Source organism: Diprion similis, chromosome 13, assembly GCF_021155765.1.
Source record: "Diprion similis isolate iyDipSimi1 chromosome 13, iyDipSimi1.1, whole genome shotgun sequence".
Lineage (NCBI taxonomy): Eukaryota > Metazoa > Arthropoda > Insecta > Hymenoptera > Diprionidae > Diprion > Diprion similis.
In genome coordinates this window covers 752,501-780,310 of record NC_060117.1, presented here as the reverse complement: position 1 = coordinate 780,310, position 27,810 = coordinate 752,501, and the positions used below count along the sequence as shown (strand labels likewise).

At 38.9% G+C, this 27,810-nt stretch overlaps 1 protein-coding gene across 2 annotated transcripts; it reads left to right on the top strand.

Annotated features, from left to right (window-relative positions):
• Positions 1-1,504: 1,504 nt before the first annotated feature.
• On the top strand, positions 1,505-25,195 carry LOC124414003 (cAMP-dependent protein kinase type II regulatory subunit). Of its 2 annotated transcripts, none has more exons than XM_046894850.1 (8): positions 1,505-1,838; positions 14,917-15,008; positions 19,288-19,371; positions 22,499-22,605; positions 22,828-23,086; positions 23,181-23,339; positions 24,549-24,651; positions 24,824-25,195. In XM_046894850.1, the coding sequence occupies exons 1-8, from the start codon at positions 1,607-1,609 to the stop codon at positions 24,952-24,954; spliced, it is 1,167 nt and encodes a 388-aa protein (XP_046750806.1). In that variant the 5' UTR covers positions 1,505-1,606; the 3' UTR covers positions 24,955-25,195. The 2 variants fall into 2 exon arrangements, with proteins under 2 accessions (XP_046750806.1, XP_046750807.1); XM_046894851.1 differs by lacking the exon at positions 1,505-1,838 and adding an exon at positions 13,334-13,449.
• The last annotated feature ends 2,615 nt before the right edge of the window (positions 25,196-27,810 follow it).

Genomic DNA, 27,810 nt, shown 5'->3' with positions numbered 1-27,810 from the left:
AAAGACTGCTAGCCTTATGGACTTTAGCGTGAGAGAAAATGGCGTCAAAAATTGCTGAATTCTGCTATGCCGACTCGAGTTTACATCGGAATCCCATAAGACGAGTCGGTAAGGCAGAGTAATAGATGTAAACCGAGATCCGACAAATCGCTAGGAAAAATAACCCAGGGCTAGCAGTCTTTGTATATCTTTATTCAACGGTAAACGTATGTACGAGCTCGATAAAGCGGCGGTGCCGAAGGCGTTCGACTCCGCTCTACAAGGCCGTACGGGGTCGGGGGACCGGAAATCAGAGTCGGCTGGTATCGCGGGGTGATGATAACAGAGCGGCTTGGGTATCACAAATGTGGGAATAAACGGTGAGCTGTTTCGCTCCTCTCTCACCGGTGCTCTAGGTGTATCGGGTAAAGCGTCCTTGGGGTAAATCTCTGATGAGCTCGTATCGTTCAGGGGAGTTGAGCCGTTGAGCCGAGCAAATCGACCGAGGTAATCAGAGAGACCCAAAAGCCAGCCGTCGCGGCAGCCGCGAGCGGCGAAAACTCAAAACTGTGTTGCACGCCGTCCGTTTGGTTGAAATCCGTCGGCCATATTTAACAGAGAAAGAGAGAGAGCGAGAGGGAGTGAGAGCGTCGGCGAGGAGGAAGAGAAGCGGTGGAACAGGAGGAGGGCGAACCAGCAGAAGACGGATTTGAAGCGAGCGAGGTTCGAGGGGGGCCCCGCTTCGAGCCGTCCGAAATTCTCAGGAACGAGCGAAAATCCTGGACGACCTATCGCGCAATTCAAAAATATCACCGAGGAGCCGAGGACGTTCGAAACGCGGATACGGCCGTCCGCCGCGAGCCCCTTTCATCCCCCCCTTATCTCTCACTTCCGCTGATAAAGAGGGCTAACTACGTACACTCCGATAAAAAGTAACGAAGAAGGAGAAGGAGAAGGAGAAGGAGAAGGAGAAATCGAAACAACTGAAAAAAGCGAAAAATACACCGCCGCTCCGACGGACCACTACCCATTCAATCACCCGTTTTTTACACGGGAGTGTGGAAATTCGTGAGACGCGAGTTATCGAACTTCAGTTTCGGACGGTGATTGAGGCGAGAAGCAGGAAGACGAGAGCTGGCCGACCCTTGTAATCGGTGAAAATAATCGGGCATAACAGTCCGGCGTTTAAACTGTGCGTGTTTCCGTCGGTGTCGTAAACTTGTAAGTAGTGCGCGTACGGCGGGCAGACAGGCAGGCAGGCAAGCAGGCAGGCAGGCAGGCAAGCAGGCAAGCAGGTACGCAGGAAGGCAGGAAGGCAAGCAGAGGTTCTCGTTTCCTCCCCGTCGTTATAATAAATCATTTTCCGTATCCTCGTTCGCCCTTTTCGCATGGGGTCGAGGAGGTCGGCCGCGCGGCTTGCAATTAATCGTGAGAGGAACGTAGAAAAGGTTGAGAGAGAAAACTGAGAAGCGTCGCGTGTGTGTGTTTCACTTTTTATACTCATATATACATATATGTGACCGTTGCAGTAAACACACCAGCTGCGATCGACGATATTAAAAGAGAATAGAGGAATTCAGTGCGGATAGGAATTAGGGTGTCAGGAATATCCATCCCCCTAATAAACATGAGCTGTCAAAGGAATCCGGGGAAAATCACAGTGCCGGACGATCTCCGGGACATTCTGCTCGAGTTCACCATCAGCTACCTGCTCGAGCAGCCCGGCGACATCGTCGATTACGCCGTCGACTTCTTCACGAGGCTCAGGGAGACTCGTCAGACCCAGATTATAGCCCCCAGCCAGCAGCAGTCGAATGCCCAGACATGCTCATCGACCCCCGACGAGTCGGTCGACGACGGTGAGTTATTTATTTTTATTCTCAGTTTTAGTCTTAGGTTTTTAAACCCATTTTCTACCCGAAACTCACCGATAAATTCACCTTCTCCCGTCGTCGTAGAGGAATTTCTCTTATCCTTGAAACGGATCTGGCTGAAGAGTTCGTGACGTCAATTAAGTGTCTTTGGAAAGAGTCGTTATCTTGCAACTTTAGGATTACTTGAAACATTCAACTTCTTCAGGTATATTCTAAAGCTGTAAAATCGTAATTTCTCTTCCAACGTTTCGATAGCGTTAACGTTGCTAACTTCAGCCTCGTCGAAACGGCCAAATCTCTAAAGACTTGCCGTCATAACGTGGCTACCGATTATTACCGATATTATACTAGAAACTTGTTGTTCCCCGCTCACACATTTTTTCCCTAATTACGTTTCCGTCGCAGAGACCCGCTGCTCACGTGCATAGCGATGATAACTCGGAGCTCAAAATAAGACTGTTATTATATCAGGGTACTTTTCCAGGAATAATTTTATTTATCCTCCTACGCAGGTATTTTTCTCATTTACCACATCTTTTTGCGAGGAACCACGAAAACCGAACCCCGAAGGTGCTCGGTAGAAACGAAACGAAATCTTTCTTTAATTTCTCTTTCCTCTCGCGGTTATGCGACTTGTTCCCAACATATGACGATTACTAAGTGTATAATACAACGAATAAAACCGTATTACGTGTTATGTGCCGGATGAAATTAACTCGCGGAGACTGAATAGATTGAAAATACTCGGGCAAACGAATCAATTCGAAGACGGTAGCGTTCAATATTCTTATTAGGGCTAACGATCTCCCCTCTTCCTCCTCCTCCCCATCCCCCTCCCCGTTCTTCTTCTTCTTCTTCTTCTTCTTCTTCTTCTTCTTCTTCTTCTTCTCCTTCTTCTCGGCATTTGTGTTCCATCACTGAATTCCAATTAGATCCAGTTGTCGTCGCCTGCCTTCCTTCCTCTTCCTTCTACGTTCAGCCCATACCCGTAATCATCGTCCCTCGCATATGCTTCAATGGATTTATGTACATAACTATATATTCTACTTTATAATCATTGCCTAATTGGTTTATTGCGTATAGTTGGATTATCGCGTCGTCGTCGAAAGTAGTTGTGGCGTTGTACGTAGTATGTGTGTGCTAACAGGATTCCTATAATACACCACTCCTAATAACTCTTGTGCGATGTATAATTCATCGCCCCGATGAATCGATCAATCATCATTCGATCAATTAATACTTACTCCACTACACCCAATGGTAATAAGGAGGTAAACCGTTACGGAAACAAACCGGAATATGCAGGGTGGAGGAAAGAAAGTACAATTCTTGGATCATTGTTCAAATAAATGCCAAAGCGAAAGGAAAGATTTTTTATTTTTTTTGCTTTGTTTTTTATTTTTGAATTTAATCATTTCTCATTGGTATTGTTATTGTTATTCACCAGACGTTATTGTATTCCAGTCCCATTGTCGCTTCGATAGATTGGTCGTTAGTAGTCTCACAGAGTGTTTTACGTTGTACGCTGCGTCCTCCGCTTCTTTCTCCCTCTCTCTCATCGTGCATCAATTGACAAACAAGACAACAAACGTTTGCTACTGCTGCCGCTGACTGCACAGCAAAAAGTACGTGGTGTTTATATATAATAATACCTTATAGCCTAGAGGTATGTATATTGTTATTTACATCACACGCGGGTAAAGAGAGAGACACTGAGAGAGAGAGAGAGAGAGAGAGAGAGAGAGAGAGAGAGAGAGAGAGAGAGAGAGAGAGACGAGAGCAAGTAGTAGCAGCGATGCGGCGTGTGATAATACGTGTTTAAAATACGAATTATCGGAACCAGCCTCGAAACCATTTCTCTCCCTCCTTCTCCATAATTTGCCATATATTTTATCCAAACAAACAAAAATAATAAATAAATAAACAGAAAATTGGACATCGTGACGTGATTTGTACGTAGTACGCAATCGCAGGGCGGGGTTGAAGTTTCCAATTTGAAAAGTTCCCTCTTTTCGAATTATTTCCTGGCGAAACTCAAAGTAAGGAAATCAAACTTATACGAAAGAACAAAGTTTCGATAAATTAAAATTCCGAAAGTTGAAATATACTCATACAGAGCGTAATTTACGCAACGAGTGGGTGTAAATAATTTAAAATGAGAAAAATCGAAAATCAGAATTACTAAGATTCCGGACGTAAAAATATTGGAAATTCAACGCAGAGAAAGATGAAACTCGTGAAATTTCGGCAAGCCAGAAATTCACAGAATAGAAAATCTTTGATCATTCGGAATTTTGATGTTTCAGATTTTTAAATCTTCTCATTTTTGCTCTTTCCGAATTTTGCCTTTTCGGAACTTTGATGGTTAGTCAAAGTTGAATTTCTTTATTTTAACTTTGGTCACGAAAAAATTCGAAATTCGGCGTTTTCGTATATATCTTTGATCTTGTCGAATTTCTTGTTCCGTGGAAAAGACTGTGTATACCGAGTAGGTAAATTTCGTTGTTTTTCCGCTTCTTTTTTCTTTTCAACTAGTTTTTCTTCTGCTTCTTCTTCTTCCTTACTTCCTACACAGCTTTACTTCTTCGCCTTCTTCTAATTCGCAGTAAACTATAGGTAGCCATAGTTTTTTTTTTACCTTCTGTCCGGTAATCGTGTACACAAGCCGATCCTAGCTGCCTGCCGCAAAACACAGGCTGGTGTGTAGGACTTGTAGGATACATAATAAATCACTTATATGGATGGATTTAGGTATTAACAACCGGCCGACTCTGTATACCCTGCCTATATCTGTAATACAGTTATGCACCCACGCGCTATATACATAAATTTATTTACGCGCGCCTCTACTCTATACTTACAGAAAAGTTCTCTTTTCTATTTCAAACACGTGATGCTGCCGAAGGCACATACGCACGCACCTACTCTACACACATAGATCCATGCACGGACGACTATGTTGTGTATACAAAAGTATAATAATATACTTCAGGCTAGGCGTAAAGTCTCTCGCGTACATATTAAAGTATGATTTCTGCGAAAAATTATTAACCTGCGATCCAAACACACACACGCACACGCTCATCTACAATGCGTGTATAAGAAGTAAGATTAAACGCACCGGATGTAATTTATTACACATACGCAAGGTATGCAAACATATATATATATATATTATATATATATCTATATATATATAAAAACACACACATATAGGTATAAAATACATGTAGTACAACACCACGTGGTGTATAGTTTGATGAAATTTACATAATGTTTATACACCTTATCATATCTTATACACTGCACCATGTGGGTTATACGTATATACAATTTTTTCACACTCCATTATTATATAATAATACTGAGATGAAATTTAGAAATTTTCCTCTTTTTTTTTTTTTTTGAATAATTATGTAATTACGACTAAACTGCAACGAAGTATTTATTATTAACATCAAACATCTTTCAAAGAATTAGCATCGTCAAGTCTCCTTATACATGTAACACGCATCACGCGTTGCACGCCGTCTATATATATATATATATATATATATATATATTATACCGTTAGGATCACCAAAGATTAATAGCCCAATGCAGCGAGCAACGGCTTTATAAGGCAACATTAAATATTATCGAATCACCTGCAATGTCACCGTAAATATAATCGAACAACAAGAAAAACTGCGTGCGTGTGCTTGAAAAGATTTTTTGCTGCTAATTTTGCTCTTCTTCTTCTTCTCGCTTTTCTTTCTTTCTTTGTATAATCCTATTTTCGATCACTCTAAATTATGCTCTTTTAAAGGGTGGCGGCGGCGACGAGGGGGTGGGGGGGGGGGATCTCTTCTTATTATTACCACCGAGTTACGATACAAGTTGAATAACCGAGATATCGCACAATTTGTGGTTGATCGTTCGTTGTGGGCGGTAAATTATATACATGTGGTATAAACTGTAAATTCGACAGACACGATATACATACGTTAATATATATATGTATATATATATATATATATATATATATATGTGTGTATATATGTAAATATAGGTATATACAGCGCACCACATATGTAATACAGCTGTTAATGGAGAGTTGGTACAGCTGGCCTGGTCCGCAGGGATATGTATATAGGTATATGAACTTGGGCAGCAACCCAGCAGGTTTTTCATCATCACACGTAATAATATATATCGGCGTATAATCATGTATTAGCTTTACGTCCGTATTTCTCGCGTAATTAGTATTTTTCTTTCTTTTTTCTTTTTTTTTTTTTATACCTTCGTTCTTTGTCAATTCCTTCTTATTTCACTCGTATTTACATACAATTGCAAACTCTCGAAAATCGCGTATGATTCAATGGACGTATATACATATAATGTATAGACAACGTATTATATGTATATCCCGAGGTATACTTACATGACGTCGTTGTTGTTGTTGTTGTTGTTTTATATAAAATTTGCCGCTAACGATAAGCCGCAAGGAAGTAACTAGTTTTGAGAATAAAAAAACAGGTATAAAAAATGAAATTTCCATCGACGGTACGAATAATAATTGTTTCAAATATTGTGTGCAAGTTAGAGACATTCTTCGAATATACAAACGATACTGTAATAATAATAACAACAGTAATAACAATAGCTGGGTATTATGTAACCTTATTATCGTAGCGAAAAAATTCCAATATCTAAATGGGTTAGGTATAGTGTATTAAGAGAAAAGAAAAAGAAAATACCAACTCATCGATAAATATGGCAATTAAGAGATGAAAGGAGAGGAGACAACAGGTGTATGTATAAGGTGTGTAATGTAATGTAACAACGCGGTATAATATATGCCTGTAACCCGTATTATGTTTCCTATGTTGTATAGAATCATATCGAGGAGGTGAATAGAGAATAAGGTATACTCGTGGGGGGAAATGACGTTTCATCTTCCATTCGTTTGCGAATGCAAATTGCTGTGTCTGGTAATTTTTTTCAGATGGTTTCTTGAATTATTATCGATAAGGAAACTCAATTGCTATACGTAAAGTGTGTGTGTGTGCGTTAGGGTGATCCTTGAAAAAAAGGTTTTCATGAATTCCGAGGGGTTCACACGATATAATTTTATACACACTCATATATATATATATATGTATATTAGGGTGCTTCATTTGAAACGAAAATTTTTTTTTTCCGCAGACACATCAAAATTTTGTTCCTTCTATCGAAAAAGAAATTTCCTGAAAATTTGAGCCCTTAATCTTAATTTTAACGTCATCGTCGCTTGTCGTTATAATTGCAGCTTGTTTGTGGGTTGATATTATACCTATATTTGGTTATACGTACGTTTGTATGTGCATAATTGCAACTGCAATTACAATAAGATGATGTGACACGCGCGCGTTAAAGAACGACGACGATGACCTGAATACATATGTTACAGCTACCATGTATGCATGTTATAGTGTGAAAATTATCTTATTTTTTATTTATTTATTTATTTATTTATTTACTTATTTATTTGGACATTCCTAACTTCATCCTTATTATTGAAAGGTGCCGTATAAATGTTCGAATGCCCAATTTTGTGTATACAAGGTTAGAAAAAAAAAAAAAAAAAATGTTCCAGCAGGTCCGCTAAAAGTTTTGGGTTGATTTAATTAACCAGCTTTTAATGCATTGCTAAGTAAACAAAAAGTAAAAAGTACAAATTAAATGGTTACAAGACAACTTGAAAAAAACTGCGTTATATTCAGTGCCAAAAAAGTAACAAAAAACACAAATATAAAGTGAACTTGCCGGGACATTATGTTCGGTTAAATTTTTCTGACGGTGTACGTAGGCAGGTCAAGATGCGAATTGAAGTCGGGCTTCTTGTTTTTATATCCCCAGAGTACCCATACGCAGGTGTGACATTCATGTTAGGCTGGCGAACGTGCAGGCAGACGCACGCTTCTAAAATCCTGCTTTATATAATTGAGGAGGATTTTCGAGGCGGAGGTAGAGATCCAGGTACTAGGTAGGTGTCTATATTCGTACACCAACCAGCCAAGAGGAGAGCGGAGAGCAGAGCAGCAGCTGGTGCTCTGGTGCTCTGGTGCAGCAGCAACGATGACGATCGTCGCGTCGTCGTGAGGCTGGCTAATTCTCGATGCTGCTGCTGCTGCTGCTGCTGCCGCCGCCGAATGCGTATATGTGGTAACACGCAATTTTCTTTACTTAGTAAGTTAGTTTTTTCAACTTAATAAAAGAAGGAGAGAGAGAAAAGCACAAGAAGAAGAAGAAGAAGAAGAAGAAGAAGAAGAGGAAACGAGACACTGTGCACAGCCGGGATTACGTGGGTGTCGAGATGATTGATTTCGTTTTATAAGCTTTTTCTTCGCTCTCGCTAGGTACAACAGGGTTCATCTATTATAGTTCATCTAATTCGTTCGCTCAATCCACTCTGTTCGTTCGTTCGTTCATTTGTTGTTGTTTGATTTCGTTTCATTTGATTCGATCGCGACTTTGGAGCCTAGAAAAGCGCTGCGTTATTTTGATTCCTCTGGTTATATCAGACCACCGCTGGCACACTGATGGTGCAATAATAATAATAACAACAACAACAGTGTCTCTCTGTCTGTATGTTTGTTTGTGTGCGAGTGTGTATTTGTGTGTGAGAGAGAGAGAGAGAGACAGAGACGGAAATCTGTGCACCTATAGGAAGTATCTAACGGCCAGCAGCGTCTACAGAGGCCAGAATCGATTCTCATTTCACCTCACTGTACCTACGAACTACCATCTTTCTCGATTTTCAAACCTTGACGCAATTATTGACGGTCTCGTTGTGCATAATAACCTCCGCACGCGTTGTACGGTTGTCTGTCCGTCCTGTGTGCCGCGTTATAGACGGTTTGATAAAAGGCTCGGTGGTTGGTACAACCCGAGGTACAACCACTACATTAGCGTTATAGGTGTATATGGCGTCGGAAGCACGCGGTTCTAGTGACGTTATTAAGGCAATTTTACAACCATCTAGTCGAGATTTTCATTAACCAGTCTATATTTATAGCTACAGGTATACGTTGTTGTCTACTTGACTGCGTCCCTGACTCCAGATGTTGCCGTCTAGAGTCCCTTTTCCTTCTTCTTCTTTCTTCCTTCTTCCTTCTTCATCTTCGTCATCCTCTTGGAACGACACTTCCCGACGTTGTAGCCGCGTGATTATGCAACATTTCGACCTACCTGGATCAAGATGAGGACGTTGAAGTTAGCAAGGATGCTTGAACGATGTGGGTTTAGAGAAAGACGTCACTCGGACACTTTGGATTTTCGGAAATTTAGCTAATTAGTAATAAAACGAAGACAACGTGCTTATGGTTTGGAAATTCAACTCCATGAAAGTCGTTCAAAAATTGGACAATATCGATTATTTTTTTCCACGAAGTTTCGCTGCTTTAACGTTACTAACTTCAGCTGCCTTCTGGCCACCAGTCGTCATGTTTTTTAACCTTGTGTAGATGAAGATTTCGCGCTACTTGCCATAGCGAAGAAAAATGTCTGCAGTCTAATTCAAATAACGAAATCCAACATCGTTCGATTCTTCTGCACGAATACAGCAGTGCACTGTTCGTGTACCTATATACTTCACCTTCGATTCTTCGATTATGTGTTTTACACAGCTGTAGGATATACGACGAGGTAAAACTCTTTTAAAACCTGTTGCTCTTCTCCATATTTTACAGCCTTACAAAACACTCGCGAAGGACTAACGAAATTGCATCGTATAATGGCAATAATTCTTTTTCTTCAATTAACACTTGAACCCTTTGAGTCATACTGGTAAGTAAAGTATTCTTACCACCTATTTTATAGTCATTTTTTGTATATTTAGAAGAAAAGAAAAACAACAATTTTTCAACATATTTCTTTGCGGTTGATTTGCTGTTTATGATACTCGAGAGTAATTATTGCGATATAATATAAATTATTATTGTTAGCAACAAATTGATTGAGAAGAATCTTTTCAAGGAATAGTTCGTTTACAAGAAAGTTACATGTTTTATATGAATTATAAGTTTTTTGGGTCGCTGATTAGTGATTACGAATCTGAAATCGGATTTTAAAAATTCAAAATGGCGGAACCAACATGGCCGAAGAAAATTTCAAATTCGATCGGACCCGGACAAAAAACTGTGTCCAGAGGTTTCCGGGGTCGCTGAAAACGAATCTGAAATCAGATTTTGAAAATTCGGTACACCGAATCCGATCAGTGGAGCCGAAAACCCCTGCATATACACAGTGTCTTGACCGTATTCGACGAAATTTGAAATTTTCGTCCAACCTATCGGAACCGCCATCTTGAATTTTCAAAACTTGATCTCACATTCGCAATCAGGTAGCCCAAAAGTAACGAAAAACTATTTCGTTGTAAAAGTTGACTCGATACACTACCCCGTAAAGAATCTCTGAATGTAAAATACAATTTGCAAAGAAACGAACTGAAGACGAAACGAATGAAATTACATGGAAAAATGACTTCAACTCTCACTGAATATTTTTCCTCCTTCTCTCTTCATCGCGCCGGTCGACCAAGAGGGTGAGGGTGGTAGTGGTGGTGGTGGTGGTGCAGCGGCAGGTCGAGGGTGTGGGTTTGTTTGATCCACCATCAGTTTCACGGGTGACTAACTTCCACCACCATCAGCTCCTCTCTTTATAACCCATTCTCTCTCCTCTCCTCGCCTCTCCTCGCCTCTCCTCGCCTCTCTTTCGCTTCTCTGTTTCCGTTGTCCATCCATCCATCCACGGATGTTGCCGGTCGACGTGGCAGTGGGGGGGTGTCACCCTCTCTGATCAGAGACAGGCCCTTCCCAGCCCCTCCTCCCCCTGCACCCTGCACCCTGCACCCCTGACCGACCGCCAAAGTACTCGAGGCTTTAACCCTCGTCGCGTGGTGGCTGGCTGGCTGGCTGGCTGGCTGCCACGGCTAGTCGCACCGTCGCGTCGCTCTAGTCAGGCCCTATTCGTCGTTCTTGTTTAAACCTCATGTCATGTCGCCGCTACCGCTTGCTTATACCTAGTGCTTTACCCCGCGATTGACAGCCGCGAATGAGTTAAAGGAGACTAAAGTCCGAACGATTGTAAACTCGCCTATACCTAGACCCAGTGCCAAGTTCTTCGATTTCTATATACTTCTTCGCTTGCGTTCTTTAATTTTCAATTTTTCAACTTTTCAACTATTCAACGCTTTCTTTTTAGAATTTTTCTTCACTCTTATCTGTCATCCGAAAGATCACGATGGACCTTTTATCTTGTATTCTTCGTCGAGGGATGAATAGATTGTCATTATAGCTATCGGATCAGATCAGATTAAAGGTGTGCGGGGAATTGATTTAAATTGATCGTGAGTAGTGGAGAAAATTAGGGGAACGAAGTAGCGTTACATTACATTTTATAACGCGAAAAACTCTCACAGTTTTTCATATTACCATTCGAGGGCATCTCGTGTATACATATATATATATACATACATATATGTATATATATACATATACGCTTACGTATATAAGTTTATACACGCGACGACACATGTAATGTGTTACTATTTTCAACGATGATAATTATACGCGCGCTTCGTGAAATCTATTATATTTGTACACACGTGCCACCTGGGCTTACATGCATATACATGTATATGTATACACATGTACATACATACATACATTATTATTGGCGGTATCTACGATTGAATCAACAATGACTGAGACTGACTGACTGACTGATTGATTGCTAACGAAAAAAGTATATCTATATGTATATTGTATATATACACACACGTGGTACAACGCAACAACACGTCGAATTTTCTCTCCTTTTGGTAGAAGAATAAAATTCACCATACCCGTAGTTAAAATTGAGCGAGTGAGTGCAGAGCAGCAGAGTTCGCGTCGTTCGTGTAATTATTCTTATAAGCATATATTATTATACAAAAAGCTATAGGTGAAAAAAAAAAGTAACAGGTACTGTAGTTTTCAAAGATAATTTACGATATAATAAAGTGATTAAAGTGTTCGTTAATGAAACGATAATCATTCATTCCTTTTTCACCAGCTTACGGTGGATTTAAAATTCTAATAGTTTTATCTTTTCTTTTTCAAATAACATTTAAAGGCAATTGTCAAATCATCTACATGTATATATATATGTACATGTATATGATAAAAAGCATTTTGTGAGGAAATTTGTACGTTCCCGAGACATTGTCACAGCGTCGTATTATTATACAACTTACCACCTTTGATGGTGGTGGTAGAAAACAACGTTTATCTCACTTACTTTCATCACACTCGCTCGCGTGTCGTAATAACTTACAAACTGCACCGCAATTTCTTATTTGCCTTTTGTCGCCTTTGTGTTATATTTATACATAGGTGTACACGCACACACACGCCTACGTGCATACATATACCTGTAATCAACCGTGCATATAATCTTTTATCTTCTAATTATTATCACACGATGTGTGTAGTTTGAATATTATAAATTCATATACAGCGTGATTACGCACCTACGTAATATGTAACTCTAATTATTCGGTACACATGACTTCACGTGCTCTCTCTCTCTCTCTCTCTCTCTCTCTCTCTCTCTCTCTCTCTCTCGCTATTTGTATTTTTTTCGCCCTCTCACTAATCAGTTTGCATTGCGGAAGCCTTGTAACGACAATAATCGGGCCGTTTGCAACTACGTTCAGGTCCCGTTTTATTTTCATTTCATCTTTTTCTTTTTCTTTCCTCTATCGCTAATTACATATATTTATATATGTGTGTACGTATATATGTCAACACACGCACGCGCGTTTCAAAACTTTACATACACTTGTTGTTTATAATTGGAATAAAAAGGTTCGCTCGAAAAATTATAACACGATATTTCGAACAATGAGAGGAGGAGAACGAGAGAATCAAGAACGACAAAAGGAAAAAGAGAACAAACTGCATAAATAACAATAATTATTATATTACAATAGATTAAACAAGAAAAAAAATAGGTTTCACGTATGCCATATGCTGCGGTGTGAGAAATATTATAATTACCTGAACAATTTTAACACCTTGTACATACATATTATGATCGGTGATTTGCCAGTGTTGTTGCAGTGTACGAGTGATCGATCTCGTGTATATATATATACATATATACATTTATTTATATATCATCGACGAATGTATAATAATGTACATGCATACATTATAAAGTCCACGTGGTGAAAGTTGGTGTCTTTGTTTTGTTTTTTTTTCGTTTTCTTCTTCTTTCTTTTAACGCGATAAAATCGCGAAATAATAATACAAGGATTTTTCAAACCCCCAGGGCAGCTGTGGCTACAGCAATAGTAATAACAACAACAACAACAACAACAACAAGACCCAAACGCAAAGTGCAGCTAACCGCGTATAATATTGATATAACTTTATACCGCACACAACCCACGTATGTCCAGTGTGTGTGTGTGCGCAATAAACAAGAAATAAATACGTGCGTGTGTTGATTATAAAATACAGTATGACGATGATAGCGGCTCCTAGTAATAAACAAATGAACCTCCGAGCCTGGGAATATGACGACGATGGTATAACTATACTTGTAAATATATACTGTTTATGGGGTATTCCACGCCAACTCGACCAGTGTTAAACCCCGACCATATCGAAATCATTTCATGTTTTTTTCTGACATTCTACTCGGTAAAATGGGTGACCTGAAATTTTTTCAAATTTTTTTTTATATCAAACCGTCTATTTTTTATAAATATTTCAAGTCGAAGTGCGAATGGCGAATGCTCGTTTTTTTTAAATAAACGGTTTGATAAAGAAATTTGAAAAAAATTCTGGTAGCGTTTTTTACCGAGTAGAAGGTTAGAAACAAACATGAAATGGTTTTGAAATGGCCGGGGTTTAACACTGGTCGAGTGGCGTGGAATGCCCCATATGTATACTCGAATATTACGATGTAGCGTGATCAACGGTCTTATGCCAATTTTCATTTATAAATAATGAATTTATTCTGCCTGATGCACGTCCTACATAATAACGCTGTATCTCCATGAAAATTTATATAGCAGACGACATCACCATGCCTTCGTTATACGGATAATATTTAATATAATAATACAATTTCATGCACATTTAGGTATATGTTTATGCACAAGAGGATGGAAAATATACGCAGAACGGAGAATATATGTATAATGTGTAATATTTACAAGGAGAGAGAAAAATCAGGTCACGGAGTATATTGTTAGGTATATAGGTATAGTATAATATTATAATGGAAGCGCTGCACAAAGAAATTAGTTGCAAATATCCTTTAATTCGACCGTGTGAATATTTTTCCACGACTGCTGTTATGTAAGTATATACATATGTATATACCTATATATGTGTGTGTGTGTGTAGTATACTCGAGCCACATACTTTTGTGTTATTATACAACGTATACATATACATATATACACACTGTATAAGTATTAGTAATTTAATATTTCTCAGCTGAAATATCAGCCAGAAATAGGCTGTTTGAAATACGTTTGGGAGGAGAAGAAAAATAAGGAGAAAATTTATGAAATACTCATTGCGTTTCACAGAGTGAAAACTCTCGGATTATTACGCATTTACTATATATATGAATATATATATATATACACTTTCGGAGAAAATTAATGTAAACGACGAAGACGCCGCGCAAAATGACAGGAAAATTGCTCGTTATGAAATTCATTTTTACCCTGACGCAGGGAAAAAAATTAATAATTATTAAAACTAAAATGGTTTAGGAATTTAGGCAACCGGTGTATATTTCTGTGTCGATTGTAATATGCGTGGAATTTGGAGTTTCATCATCATCATCATCAGGGATGCTTCATTTTCAAAGATCAGATCCTTGGTGTGTTTTTTTTTTTTCTTTTCCCTGTCAACCAAGACTTGTCTTTTATCGTACATATAACAATATTGTCAATATTTTCTTAGTTAGCGAAATGATAATTATCTGTCTTCCCAATATTCTAATATTCTCGATTTCGTTTGGCATTTTGTTGCAGAACCGCCGGTGGCAAGGTTCGCGACGAGAAGGAAGAGCGTTTTTGCGGAGACTTACAACCCGGAGGAGGATGAAGACGAGGAAGGCATCAAGGTAGGATTTAAACATACGTTCTCTCAGATGCCCGCAGTCTTCGATTATACTTAAATATGATAATGATCGATGATCCAGTGATATTATCGCCATGATGTGTGAAAATTGAAAAATCGAAATCTGCACGATTATTACCGATCGAAACTTCGATATCGCATACCTAACGCACGGAGCAGATGAATATATCGTAACACACGCGGTTGAGCCTCGATCGGTATTACAGTTATCGATAATCTTACGCTTATCAATACAGACTAAGCCTGTTTCGCGGCCGGCCAGCGGCGGCGCTGCGGGCTGATTCGGTATTGCCAACGTAACTGACTCGTCGAACAAAATTAGCTCTCACAGTCAGAATCACTGCGACCAAGTGTACCTACCTAACACGGCATTTATATTATATTTTACGTTTGATATAGGTAGACTTTATTTTGTTATATGCGTATGAAAAATTTAGTAAAACCTTGTGGATTATACGATGCGTTATCGTATTTATTCATGTCCAGTTTCTGCAACATTGTCGGTGGTGTAGAAAAAGTCAAGAGCTGGGGGCTTATGTAGGGCAAGATAGGTACAATGTCTTGATAAAAATTGTAATATCGGATCGTGTGAACGCGAAAGTCAGAGAGTGAGAGAGATTGGGCGGCGGGGGGGGGGGGGGGGGGGGGGGTTGTTGTGTGACGTCACGGAGAGAATCTATCGATTTCCGCTGAAGAGAACCAGCACGCATACACACAATTCTGTGGCGAACCGACGAGCCTCCATATCTTCTGATATATATACATATATCTATGTTAAATAAATAAATAAATAAATAATAATATTAACAACAATATAGTATATATAGCCTATTAATAGCGCATTAAGGGGGTGAGTTGATGGTGGATTGATTGAAAAACTATAACCAATTCTAGGCCGTAATGTACCTCCAAAATCTGTGGTTTTAACTTTAATCAAGAAATTATTGTGTATAACAAAAACTAACTCTGTGAAGAAAATTAATTTACATATTGGAATTGACCAAATACGTTTTGATATTTAATTTGAAATCTTTGATCTGTAATATACTTGCGGAATAGTATAATTTTGTAATCTGTTACATTCTCTCCACGGCCTTCTTTTTTTGACATTGATTATTTAAAAAAAAAAAAGAGGGTTTTATTTAATATGGTATCATGCAATTATTTACATACGAGAAGTATAAGAGTAAGAAAAGAAGGGAGGCAGGCAGATTACCATCAGCTTCTCGACGACGACGACTACGACGACGACGTCGACGACTCTCCGAACGTGAGCTGAATTATTGATCAGTTTGCGTAGACCTTACGGGATATATAAGTGAAACGACGGTGATCATCGATAGCTATTCGGAGTGTCGCACATGACATGACATTTATTCGCTCTGACATTTACCGTCTTTTTTTACGTTTTTCCACCGCTCCCATGTAACAACCTAATCATTGCACTATTGTTCGATTTCTGCTCCTCAAGACCATCCATCCATTTCACTTTCAATTTTTGTACGTAATACCTAATTTCTTAATTTAGGATGTCAAATAATAAGAATGAATCTCGTGCGGTTTCGATGCCAAATTTTTGTTTTTTGCTTTCATTATTCTTCGTGCTCTCTTGAGTGAAGTGACTTTTCAAATCATTTCTTAATCTCCAAAGATATATTAATCAGAACACACTGCCCATGTATTATGATATATACTTGTTTGGAAAATATCATAATTTTTACGAAAGTTTATATAATATACATTTCTCCATCGTACGATGCAGGTCCCTATATTATATAATGCATTTAATCATGCGTATTATAGGCATAGTATAGGAATACCATAGGTATGCATGTATGTATATGGTATACAATATATAACGTGCATAGGCATGAGTGAAAGAGGCACTTTGACCATCGATGCGAAAGGACGAGACACACGCCGAGTAGGTACCTACAATGACGTCACCCGCCCTGCACTGCAGCAGCTGCGGCCGAATTAACCGAAACCGTCGATTAATCGATCGATCGCAATAAAGATTAATCGATTAATAGCACAGCGGTGATTTATACACGTTATATATGGACGAATCCGCATAAATTGGCGACACCTTTAGACGTTATAATATGTTCTGGAAATCGCCGACGACCCAGTTTCTTCCAAGCTTTATTGTGAGCTGTGCTGATGCTGGTGCTGGTGCTGGTGCTGGTGCACACGGGTTCCACGCGATTTATTACATGCCCTCCTGCTGTTGCTACAACCTACCGCATTCTACATTTACACGTAAATACGTACGTACGTACGTATCGTCGTATGCACACAAAACACACACACACACACACACACACACAACACGCACAGGCACACACATTACCTCTACGTTACACGACGTCTAACCTCGCGCGGTCATCCATGCGGACGAGGTTGAGGAGTAGGAAAGTGGAAAACCCTACCAGACAACGTCTGTCATTGATCCTGATCCCAGATATCGAACCTGTACGAGCAGCGCGACAGCAAGGGTCACACACGACTATTTTTGTATGTATCTACCTGCCGCAGGTGCGCGAGGAGTGCCGACGCGTTCTTGATTGTATTCGCATATATGCGTATAGAAATTGTTTTTTGCTGTTGGGAAATTACGAACCAATCAACGATATTTAATCAAAACAAACAACGATCCACGGTTCATTTCTTTTCCTGTCTATGTATGTACATTCATACATACTTGCGTGTGATCATCCTTTCGGAAGTTGTTGATTTCTTACTATCTTCTCTCATATTTAGTTTTCGATTCAGGTTTAAAGTATTATTGTACCTGTGGAAAGAGAGAAACGAAATGGGATTATTGATTACAAATGGTCTTGTATTATATGTATAATACTAGGGTGTTGCACGAAGAAATTCTTTTCTTTGACAACTTTTTTTTGTTTCTAAAAAAGTGTAAAATCGAATGAACGCCATCTTCGACTTATAACGTAGAACGTTTATCTTTGGAAAGAATCTTTCTTTCAACTCAAACAAACTTTTCAGAGGGTGCCACGATGGAAAATTGCAATTTTTTTTTCACCTCAGCACCCTAATATGTATACATCGTTACTATTACACCTTACATTTGGAGATTTTATTTCTTAATAACCGCGATGGGAATCGATGAAAAATTTATGGTTCTAACGACTTCGCCGTGAACGTCGAGAGATGTTATCATATCGACATCCCAATTAAAACAAGAAACAGAGAAGAGAAAAAGAACAGAATAAGAAAGCATATATATATATATATCTATATACGTAATGAAATATAATACATATGCTTTATTACCGCCATACACGCTGTGTGCAGCTCATTACTTATCTGCTTTGATTTAAATATTCTTTTATTTTGATTTTATCTGTTTCATTCCGGCGTTCATTTTTTTTTTTTCCTGTATTCTCTTGCCGGTATTTTTTTCCCTTTGCTTTACTCGAAAGCGACGCCATAACTCACGATTCCTTCACGGTCAGGCGGCGACATACGTATCCTTGCTGTGAGAAACAGCGGCAGGAGGGTCAAAAGGGAAGGAGAAAAAGGATGCATTGGCGAGTCTGAAAGTTTTGGGGGGGGGGGGGGGGGGGGGGGGGCAGTAAAAAAAGGGAATACCGATGAAAAAACAAAACACGGATCCGGATCCTCGTATCGTCGTGCAACAGCAACAGCAGCAGCACAAGGTATTATAGGTACTGTCCAGGTACTTCTACACGAATGCAATCACGCGTAGGGCTTTGAGCTTGACCCGATTACCATTATATTTTTTCTTCAATTTTTACGCAGACGAACACGTATCACGTATGTTGCACGGATTTTTTTCTTTCAAAAATCAATCTCTCTTTCTCTCTTTCTCTCTTTCTTTATCTGTCTCACGGATATAATTTATACGTTAACGCATACGGAAAAAATGGAAGGAAGGAAGGGAACTGATTTTGTTGTTGTGTAGGTATGTGAAGAGTCCATTTAAAACCCTCGATCTTCGTCGAGCGACGTTCATTTGTGTCTCTCGCTCGTCATCGTCATCGTCGTTTCTCTGGAACCGAGTGTCATTATACATACTCATACACACCTAGTCGACAGAGTGTCTGAGGTTGCGAGATCCCTCTCCCTTTCTCTCTATCTATCTCTTTCACACTCGCTTTTTTTTCTACCTTCTGTACATATACGTGTATATAATACGCGTTGCAGTTTTCTCATTTCTGTTATCACTCAAGCTTTTTAAGATAAACATCGATCGAATCTGAACCCTCTTGTTTCAGATGGTGTATCCGAAAAGCGACCAGCAGCGGCTCAGGTTGGGTGAAAGCGTCAAGACCATCCTGCTTTTCCGGGCCCTCGACAAGGTAGGGAATAAGAAATACATTCTACCATTCTGCATGCATGCATTATTTTCATCTTCATAGGGTATGTCACCTTTTATCACACGCGGGTGAAAAGATGAGGCTGAAGTTAGTCACGTTATTGTATTAACTATTCATGTTTCGAAAAATTCCCGTTATTTCGTAATTTCAGGAATTCCCGATACACATGGTATATTATTTGATCAAGCAAATGAAAATTAGATTTTGGTAACTCACGCCACTTGAAAGTCATTAAAATGTTGCAAGATAGCGACCTCCCCCCCCCCCCCCACGTCGCGCGTCGTTTCGTTATGCTAACGTTACTAACTTCGGTCTCGTGTGAAAAGTGGCAATCTTATTGCGTAGGTATATAGTTTAAACTGGACGAAGGTAGCCAACTTCATCTCACAGTTTTGTAAAGATAGTTTCGCGCATGCGTAGTATACACTATTGCTTCGCTTTCTTCCCTCGGGAGATGACTTTCGTCCTTAGGGAGAAGAAATTGACGACTAGCGTTCCGCGAAACTACCGCACAAAAGCCCCATTACCACTTTTCATTCAGGCACTTGTTATAAAAACTCACGCGTATGACTGACTTGGGCGTAAAATTGCCGATCGCAATAATTATACTCGTGTGCCTCGTGTGATTGCATCGGGCGCAAACTTCACACTAGTCGCTGCAATCGGCAACTTTGGTAATACATTTTACTCTGTCATGCTGCATATACCGAAACGATGATCAATTGTTTGCACTATATGAACGCGTCCTATTCCTGCGTCGACTTTGAATCCGCGTTAAGGGACCCTTTCATGAAACAACAGCCGATTACCCCATTCAGGGAGATCGCATGTAATGTTTCGATTTAGTACGACAGACGGTCTTTGTATCGTGGATAATAAGTATCATTACCGCTTGAAGTTGTATTTACTGCGGTATAATGACGGTGTGATTGTTGTTTGAATGTTTGTCCGTTTGTTGTTTCCCGGTTTAGCCGTCAACCAACCCCGATCATCCTCGGTGCGGCTCTTTAATTCACGATCAATGAAACAGCCCCCCCCCCCCCCCCCCCCCCCCCCCGCCCCGTTTACGTGTCACGTATGCCTGTGTGTGCGTGTGTGTGTGTACGGGGTGGTATAATACCAACCCTTGCACACCGCCTGCCAACCACTTGACATTTTGATCGCCCTAATATTACACGTACCTTGTATTGGTATGCATACATACCCCTACATTGTCCAAATAGATGTATATAATGCATCGTGTCTGTGTTTGAACCTATGTTGTAAGTCCGTTTTCATGACGTATAAGTATTTGTATCCCGCGTTAAGTCGCTATAACCCGTTCCTCGTTATTCCCCCTCATATAATATACACGTAACGGTTGTAAGGTTAAAGGTCTCTTCTTCGCGCGACGAGGAAATCGAAGCGATGACTCTGTATTTTCAGACATGTATTTCGTCAGGTTAAATATTTGTATATTTTTATATTATTTTACAGAAAATTGCATTCTGTATAATCTTCTTTTATCCGCTTCTTAATACACGCACAAGTGTAAGAAAACAGTTCGGTTTACGAAGACTTTACGTAAACACACTTTTTCCTCGAATCGCGCACGTCGCGCGTTTATAATTCATTAGGACGAAAAAGAATGAAAGGGAAATGTGAAAAGCGGTGTTTTTTTTCTTCCGGCGCTGTTTTGGAAGTTCTTTCTTTCTTTGAATGTATTATAATGTTTGGTACAAGTTCGCAGCGGGTGGGGTTTGGTTAGAATTATTGTCAACTTTGCAGTGAGCTTGCAAAAGCAAACAAAGCTGTGAGTAGAGTTAAAAGATTCGAGTTCAATGTTTGCCTCTAACAAGGAACATCAGTTTGGTGTCCCCCTCTGATTTCCTTGAGGCTCGTGGATGTTGTAGTACAATCAAAACTAAGACATACTTTTTTCTTTTTTATCTGCGGAAAAACAGTTTGGAGGGGTGAAAACTACCGCCAAAAATGGGCACCGAACGGGGTGTTTTCTTGATGCACTTGAACGATGTATTTGAATGAAACCAACGCTGAAATGTTTTTATTCATTAATAACACAACCACCGATGATACCCAATATCAATGCTTGTTGTTGTTATTGTTGTTGTTGTTTTTGTTAGGTGTCTGGAGTTTTCTGTGAAAGATTGTCGCATTATCGCGTAGCTGTTCATTATACCCATTCTGTTTGAAAATTATTTGTACTCTTCACAAATGTTGGCGGAATTTTTTGGCTCGCCTTGTTTATAGGTATATAATAGTGACAACGAAAGTGATGTGACGTTAAAAAACCCTCGAAATCTGTTTTTTTATTTAGATAAGTGCATTTATCTAGATTGCATGTTATGATGATGTATATTTTTCTCAGATAGTAGCACTAATGCTCACTCAAAACGTTTTTCAATTATTTGACGTTGATTTAGGGGTGGGTGGAAAAAAATTTTCAACACCCCAAACAAGGCCCACGATGATGTGTACGAACATATAGTCACAGGCGATGATGAAAGAGTCTCAGCTTTCTCAACATCATTACTGTGTATAATCATATATGTATAACGTACAAAGTTAAATCACAACCGTAATCATGATATCAACGAGGATAAGGATGAGGAGGCCGGGACGGAGGAAAAGAACGACAAGGGTGATGTCGAGAACTCTGCGATAAAGAACGGAATGCCTCCTCCTCCCGCTCCTCGGCATCATCGTCATCGTCATCGTCATCATCATCCACCCAGCCAAGCACCCCCATCCGCATCTTCTCCCTTCCGGCGAAGTATCTAGAGTATGTTTAGAAGCTTGGGGAAATCCCTCTTAAATGACCAGAATTGAGAATTTCTACCAGCTTGGTTCTTCTCCCTTGTTAATTCACTCATCCGTAAGGATTTCAAAAGCTCCGGCTATGCCTTGTTATCCCCTATCTACGATGTCGAGGCTACTAACGTCAGCAATATTCTCGCGCATCCTCGGCGGTCTCTCAAACACTTGTTCTCCAATTACTTTATTACGTCCGTCACTCTCGACTGATTGGAAACGACATGTATTCGAAGAAGAGAAAACTAACAAACGGAACATGGTCAACCATTGTTAATAATAATGTTAACATTTTCAGGAACAAATGGCCGACGTGCTGGACGCGATGTTTGAAAAAACGGTCGAAGTCGGTGATTATATAATACGGCAAGGAGACGACGGCGATAATTTCTATGTCATTGAAAAGTGAGTAAATACATGTTACATGCGTACATGATATGTGTTGAAACCGGTCAATGTTTTATAAACAATCCAATGGATTGATTTGTCTTTGGTTCGAAGAACGCTTTTGAGATTAGAATAATCCAAATGTTGACGACGGGATTGATTTGATTGATTTACTGATAGTCGGTGGTCTCACCAATTTCAACAAATTAATTAACTTTTCTGTTCTTCTCTAACCTCCAGGGGTAAATTCGAGGTTTACGTCAAGGATCCGTCAGGTGCCGATGTCCTGATACACACCTACGACAACAGCGGTGCCTTCGGCGAATTGGCACTACTGTACAACATGCCAAGGGCGGCGACGATCAAGGCCATCACTCCGGGCACCCTGTGGGCGATGGACAGGCAGACCTTCCGACGAATCCTGCTAAAGTCTGCGTACAAGAAACGCAAGATGTACGAGGATCTGATCAACAAAGTTCCCATGCTCAAGTCACTCGAGGTTTGTCACCGATCGGTTTAACCTTATTAAAAATTCATTGAACTTGTCGTGCAAACTTAATCCTTCTTCTTTTTCCCAATCAACAAATCTGCAGAATTATGAACGCATGAATCTGGCCGATGCTCTTGCGCCAAAACACTTTGCCGATGGCGAGCTTATAATAAAGCAAGGCGACATCGCCGATGGAATGTATTTCGTCGAGGATGGTGTGGTCAAAATTACTATTCTCGGTGATAACGGCAGAGAAATTGAGGTAAGAAGTAAACTTTACTACAACAGTCTAAATCTTTTCTCTCTTTGCTTTCTCATAACAGTACACATTTATTTACGTATATATTTATATGTAGACACGTATCTTCGGTTTACACAAGAAAGCGATACACGCGTTTAAATATACGTATTTACCCTCGACATTATCACACTAAAACTAATGAGACGTTAAACTATTTATACACTATGCTTGGCGAAGCTATTATACTTTTGTTTACTCATTTGAGTCTCTTTCCTTCATTCTTTCATTCTTTATCTTCTCTGAAGAGTTTTTCTTACCTCATCAGCGACAAAGTTGTTTACTTATCTGTTTATCGCTTAAAGTCTGACTCTTTGCTTCAATCCTTTCTTTTTCACAGTCAGTTCTAAACGTTTTCAAAACGATGCAAGGAAAACGGTGACTTTGTCGAGCTTATTGCATGGAGTGTACGTTAGTTGTTTACAGAAAAAAAAGTGATAATCTTGCTATAATTCTTATTGCGGTAAATTAGTGTATTATTTACTTTCACTTCTCAGTCATTCACTTAATAACTATTTTCATCTTATCTCTGGATGGGAAACAGGGTATTCCCACAAATGTCATAGAGGTATGAGGAGAACCCCCTTGTCGTATAGATATTATCACATTTTGTTGAATATACCTGTTATTGTGTGGAAACGTTCTGGCACATGATTGATATTCCGTGACAAGTAGTCCAAATCCACTCTCCCTATTTTATTGATATTTTATAGTAAAATTATCCGCTGCTTATCCCTAGATTACGAATGATTGTCAAAGAGGCGTAAGGTTGAACCATGCTTCAAAGTCTTCCCGAACTATGTCAGAAAATAAATGTCTGATATCCTTCCGAAATAAATGTGTATACTTCGTCCTCAATTTCTCATTCATTGTAACTGCAATCTTAATATTTGTCCTGAATGTGCGTATAAAAATATAGATCCAAGTGTTCACAAGTCTTACTATTTTTTTTATATCTCTGCATAATTGGATTCGAACACGTGGAGCGAAGTAAGGAGCAGATTTTACTATAATATTTGGCAAACATGTGGGATGCGAGTCGGCTTTTCAGTATAAATTTTCAATCTGTCAGATTCGATGTATAAACCTTACACGATGACAAGTTTGCGAAATATCAGAGTAAAACCTACTCGTCCTTTTGCTCCTTGTACGATAATCGAAACCTGGTTTCAGATCAACCGCGTACCTGCCGGTGGCTACCTAGGTGAGCTAGCCCTGGTCACGCACAAGCCACGAGCGGCGTCCGCTTACGCGGTCGGCAACGTTAAGCTGGCATGTAAGTATCGGACACCTGATTCCCGATTTAACGAGTCGATAGTCTCTCTTGTTAGAGATATTGTAATGTAGTAAAGAAGTTGGTTTTCTTCTACTTTGTTTTCGCTTTTTCCGCATCGTTATTCGTCATCTAATTTATTGTTAATTGACCGACTCTCTTTACACTCGTTCAGTTCTGGACGTCGAGGCTTTCGAACGTCTCCTCGGCCCCTGTATGGAATTGATGAAACGAAATATCGAGGACTACGAAGATCAGCTGATCAAGATATTTGGAAGCAAAACTAACATCTCCGACGTTCGATGAACAACTTGATGTCGACGATGATTATTCTTATTCTTCTTCTTCCAATAACAACACAACACACAACAACAACAACAACAACAACAACAAAAAACGCAACCATCGGCACAAAATATAGGAAACCATATATTGCGACACGCTTAATTAATTAATTCATCAACTACGTACATATAGATACATTATATACATATATTCATATTTAGCGTGACTCTAAATACATCTAAACCAGAGTAAACTTTAACCAGAAAAAGAAGAAAAGAAGTACCAAAAAAAAAAAAAAAAAAAAAAAATGAATAATCTGCCACCGACTTTGTTCAGCACCGATTTTCAACTGCTATATGATCCTGATATATTCTTGTCAAAATCGCTATTATCGGTATATATATATCGGAATATATATGTATATATACTCCGGATAATGACAGAATATCATTTTTCATTTTAACTCGACTATACTATTATACTTAATTTATTATTTTTATCTAGTTATTTATATTGTATCCACTGGACCTTTCTTGCTCTTTTCTCGAATTAGTTTTAGGTTCTCCATTTCTTTTTCTTTTTGTCTTTTTTTTCCCCATCCCTATTGTGTTTATCATATCTGTTGTTTCGTACGATCAATCGATCGTCTGATCGGAATCCCGCTGTATAATACTTATTGTCTCTGTAATGCTAGTAAACATTAGATCTGCCTAACTTTGATTATTCAATTCGCTTGTGCGAAAAGTTGACGGTGTAAAAAGTAAGGAAAATGCAAAGCACGATTATATTGGATATGGTATATAATGTTCGAGTATTAGTATTAAATCGTTTTCATGAATCTCAACTTCGACTATTCACATGCGGGTCACAGCGACACGAATGATCGCCACATTTCCTTGTTTTCTTATCTCTGCGTCATTTTTCCTTTAGATGAAACGCGCGCCTCCTAACGAAACGATGGTTTTAATTATGAAACACGTATAAGAGATAGGTATTCAAGATATTTATTTTTAAAACGGAAGCCACAAGTTCAAGGGAAAATAATTAAAGCAATCCTTTTCTCTCAAACTATGTTATTATATTCTCATTTCTTCTCTACTCTGCCTCTGGGATTGATCTGAGGGTGCGCGGTATTTGAAATTACGAAAATTATCGGACGTTTGTTTTTTTCTTTCTTCTTGCGTTAAGGGAAGCAAAGGATTAAGAGAGAAAACAAAGCAAAGCTGAGGTAAAAAATATCGTACAGAAAGAATTAGAGTTTCAACAAAACGGTAACTGCAGAGTTTTGTAAGCGTTGTTGCAAAAGCAGTAAATACGTAATGTTGCTTAAATCCGGTTTCAGTTTTGTTTTTAATCCATGTACCGTACCGATGTCTTCTCTTCCTGGTTTTCTTTTTCTCTGTCTTATTTTAGTTGATTTATTCAAGTCTTTTTCAAGGTCCAGACATCTTTATTCGTTCACTCGGTTGATTCTTACTTTTTCTTCTCGTCGTGTCCCTCATTTTCGTTCGACTCGATTAATTTCCACTACAACTATACTTAAACGCTACTCTACTGGTTCGGGCACACAGGCTTTACACGGCATCTTGAAACGAGCTTCGTTACTTTTTGAACTGAATTATAACTCATAACGCTCGTATCGCACAACACCTTACCGTCGTAAATACTATATTATAAGCTATAATGCGAATTTTCACACAGACTCTGTCCACCTTAATATTAAACACGCGTGTATATCTAAACTATACTGTATTATCTATACAACGCTATTATTAAACTAAATTGACGTCGTGGATGAGAATAGAAGAAGCGCAAAGGGAATATTATAGGTACATATATTCCGCTGGTGGAATAAGTACATATTATAGAAACAAAAGTGTATATTTATTAATTTTTAATTACACACACGCAATTATGTTTGTGTATCGTTGTTATTATTACTAAAAAAACTAAGAGAGAATATAAGAGAATAAGAACGATATATCAGCGTGCCATTGTAAAGTTGTGATATTGTATTACGAACGAGCGACTTTACCGTTTCTACTTCTGTCGTTACTAATCGTCACCAAATTATTTCTTTCAAACTCTTAAAGCCTAATTGTCAAATCGAAGTTCGCGAAACCGTCGACAAAGATCCCCCTCCAAATAAGAAAAAAAAAAGAAGAAAAAACACCCCCCCTTACGTCTGTTAATTGGCTTTTTATCTATTTATTTATTTATATTATCTGTTCATTATAATAATGACAAAAATATTTACCGTCACTTTGTTTTTCCCTTTTTTTTCTCATCCACTTACCTTTCTTACTCTCTTTTTCTGTCTCTTGTAACTAACCGTTAGGGTTAAAAAGAAAAAGTATGTACGCATGTACAGAGGCGCGCAAAGTCCGCGTTCTTCACGGTGACAATCTAAAAAGCAAAAGGACAAAAAAAAAACGTGTTTACCAAGGAATAAATAGATACAATGAATGTTTAAAAGTTGCAAAAAGAAAAAAAAGAAAAAAAGAAAAAAAAGAAAAAACTGAATAAAAAGTAAAATGAAAACTAGTAAAAAAGAAAAACAATTTAAAAGTATAACTCACTGCCAATTACAGTTGAGATTATAAACAGTTTGTTGTTATGGGCTTAAAATATCGAGACGATTTGTCGTTTTAAAAAAAAAAACCTGCTTTTCGACTAGCTAACTGTTTGTTGTATTCCCTATTTGACGGTTGTAACAAAAATCTGGCAGAATGAGGGGCGAAGAAGAAAAGAAATTTGATATAACAATAAAAAATTAACCAAGCAAATCTTATTCAGTACTCGTCGTATCGTTGCGCATAATCATCTTTCAAAGCATATTTCTTCGTTCAAAGATCTGTAATTATCACGAAATTATAC